This window comes from Trachemys scripta, chromosome 14, assembly GCF_013100865.1.
Source record: "Trachemys scripta elegans isolate TJP31775 chromosome 14, CAS_Tse_1.0, whole genome shotgun sequence".
Taxonomy (NCBI): domain Eukaryota; kingdom Metazoa; phylum Chordata; order Testudines; family Emydidae; genus Trachemys; species Trachemys scripta.
This window is the reverse complement of record NC_048311.1, coordinates 5,959,798-5,979,752: the sequence shown is the minus strand read 5'-3', so window position 1 is coordinate 5,979,752 and position 19,955 is coordinate 5,959,798. Positions and strand designations below refer to the sequence as shown.

Genomic DNA, 19,955 nt, shown 5'->3' with positions numbered 1-19,955 from the left:
GATATCAATGAATGTTAGGGGTTGGGTGATGGGTTCAGTCACAGAGACCCCCTTGGGGCTGTCACTTGATGTGCTGAGACTACCTCTGAGCCCGTTTTCCCTGCCAGCTTGGGACTTCAGAACCCTGTCTTGTTGAGCCAGATACACTAATCTGCTGCAACACAGACCCAGGGGCTGAACCACGTGCTCCAAACCTGCAGATTTAACTGAAAACAGCTTAAGAAGTGCTCCTGTCTCTAGCTCCCAGTGGGATCCAAACCCCAAATGAATCTGATTTACTCTGTATAAAGCTTATATAGGGTAAACTCATAAATTGTCCACCCTCTATAACACTGATAGAGAGATATGCACAGCTGTTTGCTCCTCCCGGTATTAATTACTTACTCTGGGTTAATTAATAAGCAAAAGTGATTTTATTAAGTATAACAAGTAGGATTTAAGTGATTCCAAGTAATAACAGATGGAACAAAGCAAGTTACCAAGCAAAATAAAACAAAAACATGCAAGTCTAAGCCTAATACATTAAGAAACTATTTACAGATGAAATCTCACCCCCAGAGATGTTCCAGTAAGCTTCTTTCACAGACTGGACTCCTTCCTAGTCTGAGTCAAGCAGTCACTCACACCCCCATAGTTACTGTCCTTTGTTCCAGTTTCTTTCAGGCATTTCTTTGGGGTGGGGAGGCCATCTCTTAAGTCAGCTGAAGACAAAATGGAGTGGCTTCCAGGGCCTTTTATATTCTCTCTTGTGGGCGGAAACCCCTTTGTTCTGTGCAAAGTCACAGCACAAGATGAAGTTTGTAGCCACCTGGGCAAGTCACATATCTATAAATGATTCAGCTTTTTGCAGGCTGATGCCATTGTTTACATGTTAGTTTGAACATTCCCAGGAAAACTCACATGTGGATTGGCGTCTCCCAAAGTCCATTGTCAGTTAAGTGTTTCTTGATTGGGCACTTACTGAGAATAGGCCTTTCTCAAGAAGCTGACCAAATGCTTCACTGAGGCTACTTAGAATCAAAGACATCGAGAGCCAATATTTATAACTTCAAATACAAAAATGATACACACATACAGCCAGCATAATCATAACCAGTAAACTACAACCTTTCCATAGACACTGCACTTGACCTCTTCTGTACATGGTTGCAACCATGATCTATATGGTCACAGTTCATGTCAATAACATCACAGACTGTTTTTTTAAATTTTATTTTAAACATGTTTCTTTCACGCTTAAAGTTGTTGGTTTGTTTTGAAATAACCATAGTAAACACCCTACAAATATTCAGAGCTTTTAAATTTTTGATTGTTCTTACAGCAAATGCTTGTTTTATAAAAGTATGGTGGAGGTTTGTGAACCTTTGAAACATTTCAGTTTTGGGTTAGACCAGGGGTAGGCAACCTATAGCACGTGTGCCAAACGTGGCATGCGAGCTGATTTTCAGTGGCACTCACACTGCCTGGGTCCTGGCCACCACTCCAGGGGGCTCTGCATTTTAATTTAATTTTAAAAGAAGCTTCTTAAACATTTTAAAAACCTTATTTACTTTACATATAACAATAGTTTAGTTATATATTATAGACTTATAGAAAGAGAACTTCTAAAAACTTTAAACTGTATTACTGGCACCTGAAACCTTAAATCAGAGTGAGTAAATGAAAACTCGGCACACCACTTCTGAAAGGTTGCTGACCCCTGGGTTAGACCCTTGTTTATTTTGGTAAATGTATTATTTTAAACTTTTAATGACTTTAAGTTGCTAGAAAGACTGACCCATAGCATTCAACCAATTCCTGGGGTTTTATTTAAACTATCCAATAGCATTCTACGAAATCCTGAGGTTTTATTTCATTTGATATTAATCAGAGCTCACCATCCTCACCCACCCGCCTCCCTTATTGTGTGTGTATACCCATCAAACGTCATTACTGATCATTAATATCTATAACTCTGATGGAAACAAGGGTGGATAATTACATCTAGACCTAGATCTACAGAAAGCAACAGAGGGTCCTGTGGCACCTTTGAGACTAACAGAACAAGACTTGCATCTGAAGAAGTGAGGTTCTTACCCACGAAAGCTTATGCTCCCAGTACTTCTGTTAGTCTCAAAGGTGCCACAGGACCCTCTGTTGCTTTTTACAGATTCAGACTAACACGGCTACCCCTCTGATACTAGATCTACAGACTCGTTGAAGGCAACAGAGTCACCCCTGCTATTTCAGTGGGAATGTGGTTAAACCATCAGCTCAACAGGGTAAGGCAGCTCTATTGTACTCAAACACATCTCAAACACCCTTGTTTTATATAGAATATAGGAGCTTTTATTTATTTATTTATTCCTTTATTTTAAACACATTTTTGTTGTTTTTGTGTCCTTCCTCCCCTTCCTCCCCCCCGGAGTCTACTACACACATTTCAACTTTTTGCTGTAAATAGGTCTCTTTACACAAAGACATAATAGCTGGGTTCTCACAAACTATTTTGGTTTAAAAGACATACAGACCCTTGAAAACAAACCAAGATGCTCCATCAAAACTTTTATCTTATTTAAGGGCCACACAGACCTTCTAACAGAAACACAGATAGTCACAAAGTTCTTTTCAATAGATACTTTTATTTACAGCTACCAAGATTTATATCGCATGTTTGTCCCTTCACCATTCTCTAACTTAATCCTTTTAGATTTCTTACAAATAGTTTTTTTTCCTAAGCAGGGTTCTGTAACTTTTTGTGTGGACCAGACAGTCGATATAACGCACTAAGCAGGTATCCTCTGGTTTGGTAATTTTCTTTAAAATACTGTCAGGATCTCAAGCACTTTGCACAGCATTTACCAAGGTCACCCCTTGTGCTAAATTTTCTTACATTAAGCACAGACATTGCATAGCATAACCTATGGCAATAACAGCATTTAATAAGCTTTCCAAACACAGGTTAGCACACAGGTCCCGGAGCTTGCAGTTTATATCCTCTGAAGTCCAAATCACATAGTCATGGTGCTGTTGGCACCACAAACTTCCAAAACCTCCTCCCTAAGGCAGTGATTAAGGACAGCATAAACAATAACGCGTACAATAGAGCGCGTGACATTTTATGCTCATGATGTAACACTGGCTCAGTTAGTTCTATGCTAAGGGTCCTCCTTAAATCCATATAGCCATCATCCTCGGTGTCCTTGTCAATGATTTGTACCAGCAAAAACAAGTTGGGCCTGACTCATCTTTGCTGTCTGATGCAACACTGTCCAGGGCCTCCGGGTCCTCTAGATAGGTGTTGAGAGGCTTTCAGAAAAGAAACAGATGTAAGCCCTTGCCAATTTTTTAGATTTACGCAACCCCAGCTTGGTTCCTACCCCATTACACCCGATCCTCGACCGTCCCTTCTTAATCGTTCATTTAACTGCACAATGTCGTCTCTGTTCACCTTGTACATTGACGACTCCCATGAGTTGTGGGCTCCTTCCTCCATGGGGGCAAATGACGAGAGGCCGTCACGCTCGTCAGTCTTCCTCACAAGTGCTCGGGTTTCAGGCTCAGGTTCTGGTGTATCCATCAATGGCTGGGCCAAAGGGCTCCCCTCAGCCTCTCCCTCCTCCTTGGAACTGTCGCAGATGTAGTACTTTCTCTGCAGGTGGTTGAAGGCCCTCAAGCTAAAACAAAATCCAAAGTTCTCATGGGGGTGGTGAAGGAATCCATGTTTCCTCTCAGCGTTTCCATGATTTCTGAAACACACGTTCTTGAAATCAGATGGCCTTTTCTTTGTGGATCAGTATTGTTCCTGTGACTTTCCAGGCACCAGGACATTGAGTGGTTCAATACCCAAGTCCCTTTGTGGAGCTCATAGGCGGTGAGTTATATGGGCTCATGGTGCCCAGGAGCCCAACTCCACCAATGTTCGGGGCCGGGTCTCTCCCCCGGCCCTGCCTGCCACCCCCCACATGCCTCCCCCGAGTGTCTCCCGGCCTCATTTGCTGCTCCTGCTCGCCTTCCCGGGTCCCTGGAGCAGAGTGCGCTTGTCTCTCCCCTGCAGCTCCATGCTGCCTCCCTGCATCAACTGCCGCTGCAGGGTCCTAGTGCCCCCCCATCCACCACTGCCAGGGCAGGCTGACCCTGAGCCTGCCCTTCCCGCTCAGACCCTTTCATTTTCCAATGGGACCCTCCACCAGCACAGGGGGCCCCGCACCTGCAGTCACCACTCCTGCCCCATGCTAGACAAGGGGTAGCCCCACCCCCAGTGAGGCTATAGTGAGGGGCAGCAGCAGGGGAGGAGGCACACATGTGATGTTAAACCCCCCCCTCCCCGGGCACCCACCATAGGGGAGGCAAGGGGGCTTCCTGTACCTGAGAGGGGTCCTAGGAGCACATGCAGTGACAGTGGTGCAAGGTGAGTGTGGTGCAGGAGGGAAGTGGGGGGCTCCCCCCGAGCTCGCTGCTGCCTGTGGGGAGAGGGCTGGGGGGAATCCTCCTCTCTGGCCCTTGCCCCGGGGCAGCCTGTCTGCACCCCAAGTTCATCCCCAGCCCTGTCCCCCCCAGAGCCCTCACCCTCTGCCCCAGCCTAGAGCTCCTCCCACACCCTAAACCCCTCATCCCTAGCCCCACCCCAGAGCCCTTATTCCCTGTACCCCAACCCTCTGCCCTAGCCCTCAGCCCCCTCCCACACCCCAAACCCCCTCACCCCAGCCCTCTGCCTGAACCCCTCCCATACCCCAAACCCATCACCAGCCCTACCCCAGAGCCCTCACATTTTTACATTATTTTAAAAAATATACCGTAACTCCTCACTTCATGGTGTAGTTATGTGCCTGAAAAATGCTACTTTAAGTGAAATGATGTTAAGCGAATCCAATTTCCCCATAAGAATTAATGTAAATGGGGGGTTAGGTTCCACAGATTTTTTTTTTTTTTTGCCAGACAAAAAAAGACCTATATATATATATATATATATACACACACACACACACACACACACACAGTATAAGTTTCAAACAAACAATTTAATACTGTACACAGCAATGATGATTGTGAGGCTTGGTTGAGGTGGAAGTCAGAGGGTGGGCTATTTCCCGGGAATGCCTTACTGCTAAATGATGAACTAGCACTCGGCTGAGCCCTCAAGGGTTAACACATTGTTAATGCAGCCTCGCACTCTCTAAGGCGGCAGGAATGGAGGGGGGAGGGAGGAAGACAGCATGGCAGAGAGAGAGACAGAGACAGTGGTTTCCCCAGGAATTAAAATTAGGGAAGGTGTTCGAATTTACAGGGATGTGTGTGTCAGGGGTGAGACTGGGAAGGTGAAGGTGGGTTGTATGGCACCATAGTAAAAACTGAAAAATGTTTCATGACCATTTTATTAGATTTAACTCATGTTTGAAAATCATCACACAAAATAAAGTTGGCTACTCAAGCCTTCTATGAAGTACTACATCTACATCCTTCTTGGTTTCTTGTTATAATTTTGCACAACTCTGTTAATGAACTTCTTGAATGCAATGCATTCATCTTTGGTGGCTTCTCGTGTGTCTAGTACTTCCATTCCTTCAATTGATATGCTCATTAGTTCATTCACATGATCAGGCAGAAGGCGACTTCTTTCAGAACACAAAATTCTATTCAATGATGAAAAAGAACGCTCAACTGTAGCTGCTGTGACTGGGAGTAGCAAGAGATGAATTCCTACTTTTTTCATCTCAGGAAACAGAACACAATGATAAAAAAAGAAGTTGAAGTCAAATCTTCATTCATTTGTCATAGGATATTCCACTCGGTGTTCAAATTCTCTATTCTGTCCTGATCACATGGCAGCCCCATTGCTGGTAGTGCCACACTCCACTCAACAGTTGGTGTTTTATAGGACAGGCATCTGTAAAAGCTTTGTAGAGGTTGAGTAGAATCTAGAAGTCACTGTTGTAGATTTTTAAGACTCAAGTCTGTGTACTGGTTCAGTTGTCTTAACAAACACTTCTTGTCTTCTTCACTTAAGGATTCAATATAAATGCCTTCATTAGTCAATTTCTGGACTGAAGTCTTTGCTTCTTCCAGTACTTTTTCAATGGATAGCTCTCTGATTGATCCAAATTGGAAAAGATACAGAGATGGGCAACTAAGGCCTTGGCTACACTTGAGAGTTACAGCACAATAAAGCCGCCCACAGCGCTGTACCTCACTCCCTGTCCACACTGGCAAGGCACGTACAGCGCTGTGTCTCTGTGGCTACAGCGCTGCAGGTGCTCCACCTCCTCGAGAGGATTAACAGCTGCTGCGGAGTGGCTGAGACGCTGCCGCTCCAGTGTAAACAGTGCAGTTATTATGCAGTGATTGACCTCCGGAAACTCCCCATAATCCTTTTAACTGAAGCTTCCTCTCTTTGTTTTGTTGTGATTCTTCTCTCTGTTTTGTTGTGAACTCCAGACGCTCTGTTTTGGGAGCTGCTTATCAAAAAAACAAACACAGCTCCTGTTTGCTGTGAATGAGTAGAGGCAGGCAGGGGGGCTCCCTTTGGAACGCCCATAGCTAGTATTCGCTTGAAGAGAGAGGCGGCGTGGGGGGAGGGGGATTGGGGTACGTTTCGGCGAGCGGCTGCTTATCTGGTCTGTGAGAAAAAAAAACAACAGTTGCTGTTTGCTTTCAGTGAGCGAGAGAGGGGTGGAGGAGGGAGGGGAGTCGGAACTTACAAGGCAGCATGCTGACACACTCTCAGCACTCCAAAAACTCACTCTCTCTCCCCCCGCGCTCCCTGTCACACTCCACCCCACCCTTTTGAAAAGCATGTTACAGCCACTTGAACACTGGGATAGCTGCCCATAATGCACCACTCCCAATGCCGCTGCAAATGCTGCAAATGTGGCCATGACAGTGCGCTGGCAGCTGTCAATGTGGACAGATTGCAGGGCTTTCCCTACTCAGCTACACGAAGACAGGTTTAACTCACAGCACTGTACAGCTGCGAGTGTAGCCATACCCTAAAATGATTAGGGGTATGAAACAGGAGGAGAGATTAAAATGACTGGGAGTTTTCAGCTTAGAAAAGATACGACTAAGAGGGGATATGATAGAAGTCTATAAAATCTTGACTGGTGTGAAGAAAGTGAATAAGGAAATGTTATTTAATCCTTCACATAACACAATAACTAGCAGTCACCCAATGAAATTAATAGGCAGCAGGTTTTAAAAAAACAAAAGGAAGTACTTCTTCACACAACATAAAGTCAACCCATGGAACTCTTTGCCAGGAGATGCTGTGAAGACCAAAACTATAACAGGATTAAAAAAAAGAACTAGATAAATTCCTGGAGAATAGGTCCATCAGTGGCTATTAGCCAGGATGGGGAGGGAATGCAACACCATGCTCTGAGTGTCCCTAGCCTGTTTGCCAGAAGCTGGGAATGGGCAACAGGGGATGGATCACTTGATGATTACCTGTTCTGTTCATTCCCAAGCACCTGGCCTTGACCACTGTCAAAAAACAGGATACTGGGCTACATGGCCCATTGGTCTGACCCAGTATGACCATTCTTATGTAAAAATTAATTATAATAATAAAAATGTTTAGTACAGAAACTCCCCAACACAATGACCTCTCAAGATAGCAACGATGTGAGATAACAACCTTGGCAAATAATGCATTTTAAAAATCTCGGCCTACTAGGAAACATATTTATATAAGTTTCCATTCCCAGTCACAAATCTAGCATTCTGGAGCAAAGTCACTAAAATATAGTCCAACAAACAAATGTGTTTTTAACATGCCCCTCACTTTTCCCTCCACCGCAGTCCACTCACCGGTGTTGTCCTTGGTCAGTGGAGACTCAGAGTTCAGAGGTACTTTCACGTGAGTACACCTCCCAGGTGGGGGGCAAGAAGGCATCTTGCTCATTCCTCCAGCTGCTCACTGTTTGCTCTGGCCACTGCTGTTTGTTGTGCCACCGTTCACTCCACCACTTTGTTGCCAATGGCCCTGCGCAGTTACCTTCTGCTGCCACCTGCCACTGTGACCTCTGCAAGTTGATCTCTTGAGGTTCCACCCAGCTCTCAGTGATTTCAGCTGAGCTCTCAGTGGGGGAACCTCGCTGCTAGTGCAGTCTGGGCGGTCTCTTCCACAGAAACACTGTCCCTACAGCAGGACTAAGCACTTAGGGTATGTCTACACTACGGGATTAATCCGAATTTAGATAATTCGGATTTGAGAAACAGGTTGTATAAAGTCGAAATGAGTGCGGCCACACTAGCACAGTAATTCAGTGGTGTGCGTCCAAGTACCGGGGCTAGCGTCGATTTCTGCACCGTTGCACTGTGGGTAGCAATTCCATAGCTATCCCATAGTTCCCGCAGTCTCCCGCGCCCATTGGGATTGTGGGTTAAGATCCCAGTGCCTGATGGGACAAAAAACATCGTCGCAGGTGGTTCTGGGTACAGCCTCACTTCCTCCCTCCCTCCCTCCCTGCATGAAAGCAACGGACGGCAGACAACCATTTTCGCGCCTTTTTTCCTGGGTGGGTGAACACTGCAGACTCCATACCACGGCAAGCATGGAGCCCGCTGAGGTCAAGACAGCACTCATGAATATTGCAAACACCTCGCGCGTTCTCGTGGAGTTTATGCTCAGCCAGGACCAGAAAAACGAGGAGAGGAGGCAGCGGCGGCGGCAGCGCAGCGACAAGCATGATGAGGACATGGACACGGACACGGACACAGAATTCAGTGAAACCACAGGCCCCGGTGCTTTGGAGATCATGTTGTTAATGGGGCAGATTCTATCCATGGAACGCCGATTCTGGGCAAGGGAAACAAGCACAGACTGGTGGGACCGCATAGTGTTGCAGGTCTGGGACCATTCCCAGTGGCTGCGGAACTTTCGCATGCGTAAGGGCACTTTCATGGAACTTTGTGACTTGCTGTCCCCTGCCCTGAAACGCCAGAATACCAAGATGAGAGCAGCCCTCACAGTTGAGAAGCGTGTGGCGATAGCCCTGTGGAAGCTTGCAACGCCAGACAGCTACCGGTCAGTCGGGAATCAATTTGGAGTGGGCAAATCTACTGTGGGGGCTGCTGTGATGCAAGTAGCCAAAGCAATCACTCAGGTGCTGCTACGAAAGTTAGTGACTCTGGGAAATGTGCAGGCTATAGTGGATGGTTTTGCTGCAATGGGATTCCCTAACTGTGGTGGGGCAATAGACGGAACCCATATCCCTATCTTGGCACCGGAGCACCAAGCCACCGAGTACATAAACCGCAAGGGGTACTTTTCAATGGTGCTGCAAGCACTTGTGGATCACAAGGGACGTTTCACCAACATCAACGCGGGCTGGGCGGGAAGGGTTCATGACGCTCGCGTCTTCAGGAACACTACTCTGTTTAAAGGGCTGCAGCAAGGGACTTACTTTCCGGACCAGAAAATAACCGTTGGGGATGTTGAAATGCCCATAGTTATTCTTGGGGACCCAGCCTACCCCTTAATGCCATGGCTTATGAAGCCATACACAGGCAGCCTGGACAGGAGTCAGGAGCTGTTTAACTACAGGCTAAGCAAGTGCAGAATGGTGGTAGAATGTGCATTTGGCCGTTTAAAAGGTCGCTGGCGTTCATTATTGACTCGCTCTGACCTCAGCCAAAGAAATCTCCCCATTGTCATTTCTGCTTGCTGTGTGCTCCACAATCTCTGTGAAAGTAAGGGGGAGACCTTTATGGCGGGGTGGGAGGCTGAGGCAAATCGCCTGGCTGCTGATTACGCGCAGCCAGACACCAGGGCGATTAGAAGATCACACCATGAAGCGCTGTGCATCAGAGAAGCTTTGAAAACCAGTTTCATGGCTGGCCAGGCTACCGTGTGAAATATCTGTTTGTTTCTCCTTCATGAAAACCCTCCCCCTTTACTGACTGATTTTCTGTAAGGAACCCACCCTGCCCCTTCCCCCAGCTTTCTTTCAAACCAAATAAAGTCACTATCATTTAAAAATCATTTATTCTTTATTAATAGATTAGAAAAAGAGGGAGGGAACCCGGGTGGTATTTGGGAGGAGGATTGCTGGGAAGGAAAAAGCCACAAAGAAAAGGTTAAAAAAATGACAGCCTTTTGCTTGGGCTGTCTACTGGGGTGGAATGGGAAGGTGTACGGAGCCTCCCCCCCGCGTTCTTACACGTCTGGGTGAGGAGGATACGGAACATGGGGAGGGGGGAGGGTGGAACAGGGGCTGAAGCGGCAGTCTGTTTTCCAGCAGCCGTTCCTGAACCTCCACCAGACGCCGGAGCAGCCCCAGCGTTGCATCCTTCATCCTCTGGTCTTCCTGCCGCCATTTCTCATCTCGATCGTCTCTCCTCTCCTCACGTTGGTCCCTCCTCTCCTCACGTTGGTCCCTCCTCTCCTCACGTTCACTGACTTCTTTCCTATACTTTGAAACTGTTTCCTTCCACTCATTCAGATGAGCTCTGTCACTCCTGCTGGATTGCATAATCTCAGAAAACATGTCCTCCCGCGTCTTCTTCTTACGACGCCTTATCTGTGATAACCTTCGGGATGGAGGAGGGAGGCTTGAGGAATTTGCAGCTGCTGTAGGGAGGGGAAAAAAGAGAGAATTGTTTTAAAAGCTACATTTTGCAGAACAATGCTTATACTCTTTCACGGTGACCAACACTGTTCACATTACATAGCACATGTGATTTCTGTGCAAGGTCGCATTTTGCCTCTTAATGCTGAGTGCCTGTGGCTTTGCTGCTAGAGATCACAGGTCTGGGCAACAGAATTCGGCTTGCATGCGGCCATGGTAAGCTTCTGCCCTCCTTTCCCACATACCAAGCATAGCTTGTAGAGTGCTGCAGAAGCCTGGCCAATCTCAGCCAGTTGGGGGGGGGGGCAGTGTGGTGGGGCTTGTCTGGGCCCCTTCAGGCAAGTAGAGTGCTGCGGTTTTTCTGTTAACATTCAGCAGCACCAGAAAACAAACTACCCCCCCCCCCCCGCCATGAATTCTCTGGGATGATCACGGTACCCTCCCCCCACTGCGTGGCTGGTAACAGGGAAGATCCCTGCTAGCCAAACGCGAAAAACTCAGGGCCAATTTCCCATCTGCGCTTGGCTAACTGCAGGGAAGGATTTATTTTCCGCCACAGGCAAACAGCCCAGTAGGAACGGCCACCTCTGTCCCCTTAATTAAGTTCCCGTATTTCAACCAGGTTACCAGGAGTGATATCACTCTCCTGAGGATTACACAACAAGATAAAGAACGGATGTTGCTTGAATGCCAGCAAACACAGGGACCATACGCTGCCAGGCTTTGTCAGGCAATGATACCAGATTACTTGCTGCAAGCATGGCGTGGTCAAGTGTCCTACCATGGAGGAGGGAATAAGGATGCACTGCCCAGAAACCTTCTGGCAAGGCTTTCGGAGTACCTCCAGGAGAGCTTAATGGAGATGTCCCTGGAGGATTTCCGCTCCATCCCCATACACGTTAACAGACTTTTCCAGTAGCTACAGACTTTTCCAGTAGCTGAACTGACCGCGAATGCAAAGTCAGGCAAAGTAATCATTAAAAACCGTTTGCTTTTAAAACAAGTTTTATATTTTAAAAGGTAAACTCACCTGAGGTCCCTTCCATGGGGTCAGAGTCTTGGGTACTGGCTTGGGAGGCTTGGGAGGGTACTTCAGTCAGGGTGATAAAAAGATCCTGGCTGTTGGGGAGAATGGAGTGCTGTGTGCTCTCTGCAAGCTCATCCTCCTCCTCCTCCTCCTCCTCCTCCTCTACCCCATCGGCAGAATCCTCAGGCGTCGAGACTATCCCCGACCCAGAATCCACGAACAAAGGTGGGGTAGTGGTGGCAGCCCCCCCTAGAATTGCATGCAGCTCGGCGTAGTAGCGGCATGTCCGCGGCTCTGACCCGGAGCGACCGTTTGCCTCCTTTGTTTTTTGATAGGCTTGTCTGAGCTCCTTGACCTTCACGCGGCACTGCTCAGAGTCCCTATTGTGGCCTCTCTCCATCATGCCCTTGGAAATTTTTTCAAAAGTTTTTGCATTTCGTCTTTTAGAACGAAGTTCTGCAAGCACTGAATCCTCTCCCCATACAGCGATCAGATCCAGTACCTCCCTCACGGTCCATGCTGGTGCTCTTTTTCGATTATCAGCCTGCATGGTTACCTGTGCTGATGAGGTATCTGTGGTCACCTGTGCTCTCCACGCTGGGCAAACAGGAAATGAAGTTCAAATGTTCGCGGGGCTTTTCCTGTCTACCTGGCCAGTGCATCCGAGTTCGGATTGCTGTCCAGAGCGGTCACAATGATGCACTGTGGGATAGCTCCCGGAGGCCAATACCATCGAATTGCGGCCACACTAACCCTAATTCGAATTGCTAAAATCGATTTTGGCGCTACTCCGCTCGTTGGGGTGGAGTACAGAAATCGATTTAAAGGGCCCTTTACATCGAATTAAATGGCGTCGTTGTGTGGACGGTTACAGGGTTAATTCGAATTAAAGCTGATAAATCCGAATTAAAGTCGTAGTGTAGACCAGGCCTAAGACCTGATTATCAGTGATTGCAGCTGCAGTGGTCACTTAACAGAACAAAAGACTATCTATGGAGCCTAATCAAGTCCCCTCTCTCTTGATGCCCTCAATCAGCACAGGCTAAGTACAGTTCTACTGCCCTTTACTCATACAATGAGAACAACAACATTTCATTCCCTCCCGCATTCAAGTAATTTGTAACCCAACCCCAGCCAAAATCTATCACTTGGGCAACACAGCTCTGTTTGCTGGATACCTAGGTAGATTAGGTGTGACTGTAAATACAATCTGGTCCTGAATCCTTTCCCCCCTAGCCCCAGCTCATCACTAGCTGTCAGGGAGAGCTCATTTAGACTTCGCTTACAAATCATCATTTGAAATTATTAGGTTGGCCAACATCACTGAAATGAATGCACTGACATTGTCATAAAAAACAACAACTGTATAAGGAAGCTAGTCTATATTCATACTTTTCAAATCTATTATACTTTTTCAGATACATGTATTTTATCATACACTGTATATGCTTTTAAAGTGTATATTAATGTTTCAATTTCAATTCAAATTTCCAAACAGTCACTAAATTGGCATGTAACTAGTTCACAAAACGGGGGGGGGGGGCGTTGGGGAAATTCAGGGGGAGGTGTAGGGAAATCACTGGACAGAGACACACACCCTGTGTGTGAGAGAGACTCTTTGAGACAGCAGCTGCTGCCAGCAAGCTTCCCCCCATTCTGAGCCCTGTCCCCCCCCCCGCTCTGTGGAGATGGGGGACAGGAATGGGGGAGGGGGACACCCTGACAACAGCATCCCTCTTCCCCCTCCCCCCGTGCACATAGGGTGACCAGACAGCAAGTGTGAAAATCAGGACAGGGGGTGGGGGATAATAGGATCCTATATAAGAAAAAGACCCAAAATTCAGGACTGTCCCTATAAAAATTGGGACATCTGGTCACCCTACCTGCACAGCAAGCAGGAGGCTCCTGGAGCAGTTCCAAGGCAGAGGGCAGGAACAGCACACCGCAGTGGGTGGGAGGGACACCTGAACTGCCCAGCAATTGATAGCCTGCTGGGCGGCAGCCACACAGGGAACTTAGGGGAGCTGATAGGGGGGACTGTCAGCCCACTCTGGTTCCAAGCCCCCACCAGGTAGCTCCAACGGGCTGTTCTTTCTGCAAGCAGTGGACAAAGCAGGCGTCTGCCAAACAACACTATAAGGGAGCATTGGGCAACTTTAAAGAGCATGTTCTCTAATTAGGAGGTTCTCAAACTGTGGTCCGTGAGCTCCATTCAGGTGGTCCACGGATAGTTCCCTATAAGGTGCACTCCTGGGCAGCCGCACATGAGAGAATGAAGGGCCACCCACCTCAGGGGCTGCTGCAGTGGGGGAGAGAGGGAGAGCCCCTCCTTCTTCCCAATCCCAGCTTGGGGGCTGCTGCAGCAGGGGAGAGAGGGCACATCCATCGCATTAGAAGACTACTGATATTAAAATATGAATTGTGTGCTTTTATGTGTAGATCAAAAAAGGTAATTATTATTTAGGGGTTTTTTTATATAGAAGTTTTATCCAAAGTGCTTTACAATAGTTAGCTAACGGTACATACAACATTTGGAAAGATCATTAAGAGCCACTGCTCTAATTGATCAGCAACATAACAACAAAACAACGTTAACCGGGACGACTTTAAGTGAGGAGTTACTGAATATCGGCTTACAATGCCTGCTCCAATGGGAAGGGTGTCCGTGCGCCTGGACCGTGGCCCTGCCCCAAGGCCTGCTCCTGCTCAGCCTCCTCCCCTGGAAGCCCCACCCACGCTCCATCCCTGGCCACACTCAGCCCCTTCCCCAAGGCCCCCCTGCTCACCACTAACACCTCTTCACCCCCTCCCCACACTTGCCCGCCAGCTGGCCAGGCACACTGCTCACATGCATGTCTTCACCCCTTCCTGCAAGGCTCCCATGTGGGCAGAGCAGGGACAGGAAGAGGCAGAGCCTCAGGGGAAGAGGACCAGTGGGACCAGGGCCTTGGGGTGGAGCAGGGGCAGGGCCACAACTGGGGCACCCACCCTTTCAGCAGCGGCATGTTCCAAAGGGGGGGGGGCAGGCTGTTTGTGGAGGCTTTGCCTCCCCGGCCTCTTATACCCGCTGCCTTTGAACCAAGGAATTTTGTGTCCTTGCTGAGTGCGCCTAATCACTGGCCTATCCTCCCTCTCTGTGTCTGTACACAGAAGAGCTGACAAGCTATATCAACCCTGGCTGGAACAAAATGGAGAATGAAGAAAAACTGTGCACAAAGATTTGTCTGAATCTGTTGCTTTGTGTTAACATTTGAGGATGTGAACTTCACTAGCACACATCTCCACACAAAGAACATTTTAAGCTTAAATGTCCACTGAAGACAAATTTAAAATGATGCATTCAAGTGCAAATTCCACTGCATTGGTTAGTTGTTTACATCATCCATGGAGGGAAAAGAAACCCTAGTTCTCTCTAAACCCTAGTTTTAATAAGTCTTGGTACTCTGGGTAATTCCAGAGGACTGGGAGAAAGCTAATACTCTGCCAATATTTAAAAAAGGATAAACAGGATGAATTGTAGGTCTGTCAGCCTAACATGGCCAAGATAATGGAACAGCTGATATGGGATGTCACAGTTCAGGACAACTGCATTTACATTCTGTGAACCAGCAAGGGCACCCACTTTTAGACTTCCAGCTCCCAGCTGTTGCTTCTCTTGGGCAGAGACCCATGTCTCTCCCTCCTGACTGGGGTTTTTCTAGGCTGCACAGTTCCCTGGCTATAATGTGCTATCCCCAGAAAGCCAGACTGCCTAAACAGACCAGCATCTATGCCAGGGGTCAGCAACCTTTCAGAAGTGATGTGCCGAGCAGTGATGAGCTGCTAAAAAATTAACAACCGGTTCCCTCCTCCTCACCCCATGAGGGGGTCGTGCCCCCCCCGCCCCTGGGGACTCCTGCCCCATCCAATCCCCCACATTCCTTCATGCCCCCCCCGGGACCCCTGTCCCATCCACCCCCCTTCCCTGTCCCCTGACTGCCCCCTGCCACCCCATCCATCCCCTCCTCTCATTCCTTTTCCTGGACATTTGGTTGCCAATCTCATGTTCTTATGTTAACCTCTGGCTTAGACATTTTAACATGAGGTTCCCCGAATAGGCAGGTATCCCATTTTCATAACTACAAGCGTCACATTCATCCCCCCAGAAAGAGGGTTGCTGGGAACGGAATCGTTCCCCTGCCAGAGTGAACCCAGGGACTTAGGTGTAGCTCTTACAAACCGTACACATACCCCCGCCAGCCGCCCCTCTGACACTGATCTGGAGTTTGTGTGAGTCGCCCACCCATATCCAGGGGCTGCTCGGGGAGGTGGACACCCCCACACTAGAGGGCTCTGATCATTGGGAAGGGAGGAGAAGCTGCTTTTGTCTCTCCTTCTCTCAGCCTCATTTGGGCTTACCATTTTGGAGGCTGAACTTCCTGGGTCAGAGGCAGCCGCTGGTGCATCCGGGAGCTCGGGCTGAGCCGCTGCTGCTCCCCAGCGGGGTGAGCCCTTCTCTACCGCCCCCTCTGTGCCCAGCCGGGGGGACTTTCTGCGGGGGCTGGAACCAGCCCCTGGGGCAGCCCCGGGCTCTGCCGACGCCAGCCCCTGAGCCGGAGCCTGCAGGTGAGGGGAGAGACCCGGAGGAAAGGGCTGGGGCCGGGCAGGAAAGTGACTCTGCACCAACGGCCCCTCCTCGCCCCAGCTCCGCTCCCGGGGGGGCGGGGGTCTGCGAGTCCCAGAGCTGCTGACCTCCCCCCCGCCCGAGCCGGGCCAGGGACCGAGGGGAGGGGAGGGGGCGGGAGGGAGACAGGGGGAGAGACTGGAAGGAGCAGCAGGAGTAATAAGTGGGGAGGGAGGTTCCCTACTTCCAGCCCTGCCCAGCTCCATTCACTGCTGCATCCCGGGGCAGATTTACTCCAGTCCTTGCGGTGAGGCTGGGGTGGAAAATGAAGAGGAGACAGATCAAAAAATCCAGGGAAGATATTGTCTGTCTGATGTGCAGGACCCGTGGGAATCAATCCTAGCCCTGGGACAGTGGATAGTGTTCGAACATCACCAGGGCTTTTCTGGCTGCACCTCTTAGCCCTGCTGAGCCTCCCAGGAGCAAGGAGGCCAGAAGAGGTGAGGACTGAGGGTCTGGAGGAGGCCACACAGGGGAAGAAATAAGGGAGCAGAACTGTGGAATTGTCGCTGGTGCGGCAGGATGACATTCCCTGGTTCAGATTCCTTCAAGAGGTGTGTGCGTTCTCCAGGGAGACACTGGGGGTTTCACTCATGTGCCAACAGGAAAGCATCACAGACTCAGTTGTCCAATGCTGGACAAAGAGCTCTTCTAGAATAGGGAAAACAGCCTGATCCCTAATCAATGGGAGCGGAGCTGCCAGCTTGCAGTTCCTATGTCTGAGCAGGTGGGATTGTTCTAATGCAGGAGATACTTGCTGTTTCAGGGGCTGGTGACCTTCGAGAAGGTGGCTCTGTATTTCACCAAGGGGCAGTGGGAACTTCGGGACCCAGGTCAGAGAGACGTCATGCAGGAGAACTATGAGTCCCTGATATTGCTGGGTAAGGCTTCCTTTCTTCTCACAAGAATGGGGAGATCTCTGAAGTGCTTGAGTCAGCTTCAGTCATTTGTGGTTAGAGCAGCACCGAGATCAGGGCCCCAGCATGCACATAGGGAGAGGAAGACCCTGCTCTGAAGAGCTCACAGTCTGACTGGAAAGACGCTCAAAGTGTGAGAGGGGAAACAGAAGCACCTAGAGAGCAAGTGACTTGCCCTAGAAACAGGCCACATCATTCGCAGGGCTCGGAATAGAACTCAGGTCTTTTGCATCCATAGGCTATGTCTACACGACAAGCTAGGGATGTGGTTCTCCTGCCCGTGTACACGTACTCCTGCTAGTTCTCGTTGAGCTAGGGTGAGTATAAGTAGCAATGCAGCCACAATAGCAGCAGCAGAAACATGGCTGAGCCCTGTCACGTACAAACTGGTGGGTCAGTATCCATGGCTCCGCTGCCATTACCTAGGCTACCATGGCTACACTGCTGTTTATACTGGCACTAGCTCAATGAGAGCTAGCATGAGGATGCGTCCACGAGCAGGGGAATCACACCCCGAGGTAATCGTGAAGATAGTCATAGGCCCATGTCCAATCCATTGGCCCACACTGCCTCCATATGGGCTCATCATCCTTCCGGATGGAGTGATAGTAACCCCTGTGGGTCTATGGGGGAGCTTAATGGCAGCCTTGAGCTACTAAGTCCTGTGAAAACTACAGCCTGCCTTCACTCGTTTTATCTTGTTAGTTAACCAGAGGTGCCTAACTTGAGTCAAGACCACACTTTTTGTCTGAGGGAAGACAAGCCCTATTAAATTTGCCTAACATTTTCTATTATAACTTTCCATCTTCAGTTGCTTATAACTTTAACAAACTAACTGTTCATGCTGAAATTTCCTATGCTTGGAGGCGATGGCTGTAAGGTTGGAGAGATACTTTTCACCGTCTCTGTGAAAATGCAGCCAGATTTGACAAAAAGTTATCAGCTGCAGAAAATTACCAGTATGGTTGCAAAAGATGGAATTTCTTTGATTTTTTTTTTTATTACAAAAAACCCCTAGAATGTATCATACAAAAATATGTTAAAATAATGTTATTAAGTTTGCAAAATCAAGCACTCAAAAGTTAGGAAATGCCAGGATTAGGTTCAGCTCTCTTATGCATGATCACAGAGTTTTTTGCACAGGATCCTGCCTCATTCAGTGTTCAGGATGAATGCTGCTCACGAGACCTCTAACTATCCCAAAAGGTCTCCAAGAGCATTTCCCCCTCTGTTACAGGTTTACCTGAGTTCACCACCAGCAAGGGAAGGGACTTGATTAGAATTATGGAGCTTTTTAGTAGCATCTATTTAATGAGTGTGTGACAAATTCTGATCTCTCCTCTTTCCTTTCTCCTGAGTAGACTTTCCAATTCCTAAACCCAACGTGATCTCTCGGATGGAAACAGTGGAAGAGCTGGGTGTCCCGGATCCCCACGCCGCTAAGGAATGGGAGATCCTGAGAGTAGCCCCCACAGGTGAGGGGTTAGTATTAAACCGAGTAAGAAACCATTTGCAAATGGCGCTAACAAGATTCCTACAAAGACCCCGTGAGCTCCCCAGTTCTACCTCAGATCAGGATTGTCCCCAGCAGGTGTCATATCCCCTCATGGCAGACATCACTCACAGCCTCCCACCCAGTCTGACTGACACCTGGCAATAGCTGTCTTTCCCGAATGTTCGCATGGATTGTGGAGGAAGGATTGGTCACCTCTTCTCTCTCATCTGAGGAAGGGCTTGGGGGGATTCAGGTTGGGATCCATGAAGGGACTTAGGCATTGCAATGCTGGACATCACAGGGCCTAACTTTTAGGCAGCTAGTAAATTGCAGGATCAGTATTGTGATTCACAAAGCCTGAGTTAGGCGCTGAGTTTCCCTGTGCAATGAATGGGTTGAGATAGGTGCCTAAAATTGGGATCCACAAACGCTAGCACCTCAGCTGAGCTAGCCAATGGGACATGCCAACCAGAGGGGCATGTGCTAAGCCCTGCCCCTCTTTCAGAGGTAGAGTCCAGGCTGCTGGGAGGTGCCTAGTGATGCACCAATAGGAACCCCTCTCCTGGAGTCAGGTGGCTTAGAGGCCTAAGCTGTTTCTTGGGGCAATGTGGTAGGTGCTTATCTCACGCTACCCAAAACCTCCACCTTTAGACCAATGGTTAGAGCACTTCCCTGGCATGTGAAAGATGGAGGTTCAGTTCCCCCTCTGCTAGAGAGGGCAAAAGGATTTACATAGGGGTCTCCCATGTCTCAGGAGGGTGCGCTAACCACTGAGCTATGGGCTAGTTGAAGATGGGGCTCCCTCCATCTCTCATAATGAAGCTGGCTGAAGAGTGGCTGGAGCCTGGGTCTCCCATCTCCATGCCCTAACCACTGGACTATAGAGTCATTCTTTCTTTTTCTCTCTGGCCCAATGACTATTCCACTGTGGATAAACACTTGTTGGGGAGGGAGCGAGAGAACAAGAATGCATGCAAACGAGACTGAGTCTGTGGTCAGGGCATAGAATCCTAGAATATCAGGGTTGGAAGGGACCTCAGGAGGTCATCTAGTCCAACCCCCTGCTCAAAGGGGGACCAGTCCCCAGACAGATTTTTTTTGCCCAAGATTCCTAAATGGCCCCCTCAAGGATTGAACTCACAACCTTGGGTTTAGCAAGCCAATGCTCAAACCACTGAGCTATCCCTCACCCGGCAGCCATCTGGGAGACTCTGGGTCCAGTGCCCTTGCTCCAGTAACTTTCATCATTTATCCAGAGTGCAGCAGCTCCAATGGGAGAGACGGAAAGAGCACCTCCTGCCACTGC

General features: G+C 48.7%; 2 protein-coding genes across 7 annotated transcripts in view; both read left to right on the top strand.

Moving 5' to 3' along the window:
- LOC117887172 (zinc finger protein 501-like) overlaps nt 1-19,955 on the top strand; it is a 1,015,593-nt gene that overhangs the window by 614,141 nt on the left and 381,497 nt on the right. The gene's annotated exons all lie outside the window — the stretch shown is intronic.
- LOC117887189 (zinc finger protein 239-like) overlaps nt 1-19,955 on the top strand; it is a 68,592-nt gene that overhangs the window by 35,310 nt on the left and 13,327 nt on the right. The window contains exons 1-3 of one of the 6 annotated variants that reach the window (XM_034789523.1): nt 15,954-16,179; nt 17,004-17,118; nt 18,516-18,629. In XM_034789523.1, the coding sequence (XP_034645414.1) occupies nt 17,085-17,118; nt 18,516-18,629 (148 nt within the window). In that variant the 5' untranslated portion in view covers nt 15,954-16,179; nt 17,004-17,084. Of the gene's footprint in view, nt 1-15,953; nt 16,180-16,394; nt 16,678-17,003; nt 17,119-17,152; nt 17,162-18,514; nt 18,637-19,955 lie in introns of those variants that run through there. The other 5 variants (XM_034789525.1, XM_034789524.1, XM_034789529.1 and 2 more) reach the window with 5 other exon arrangements.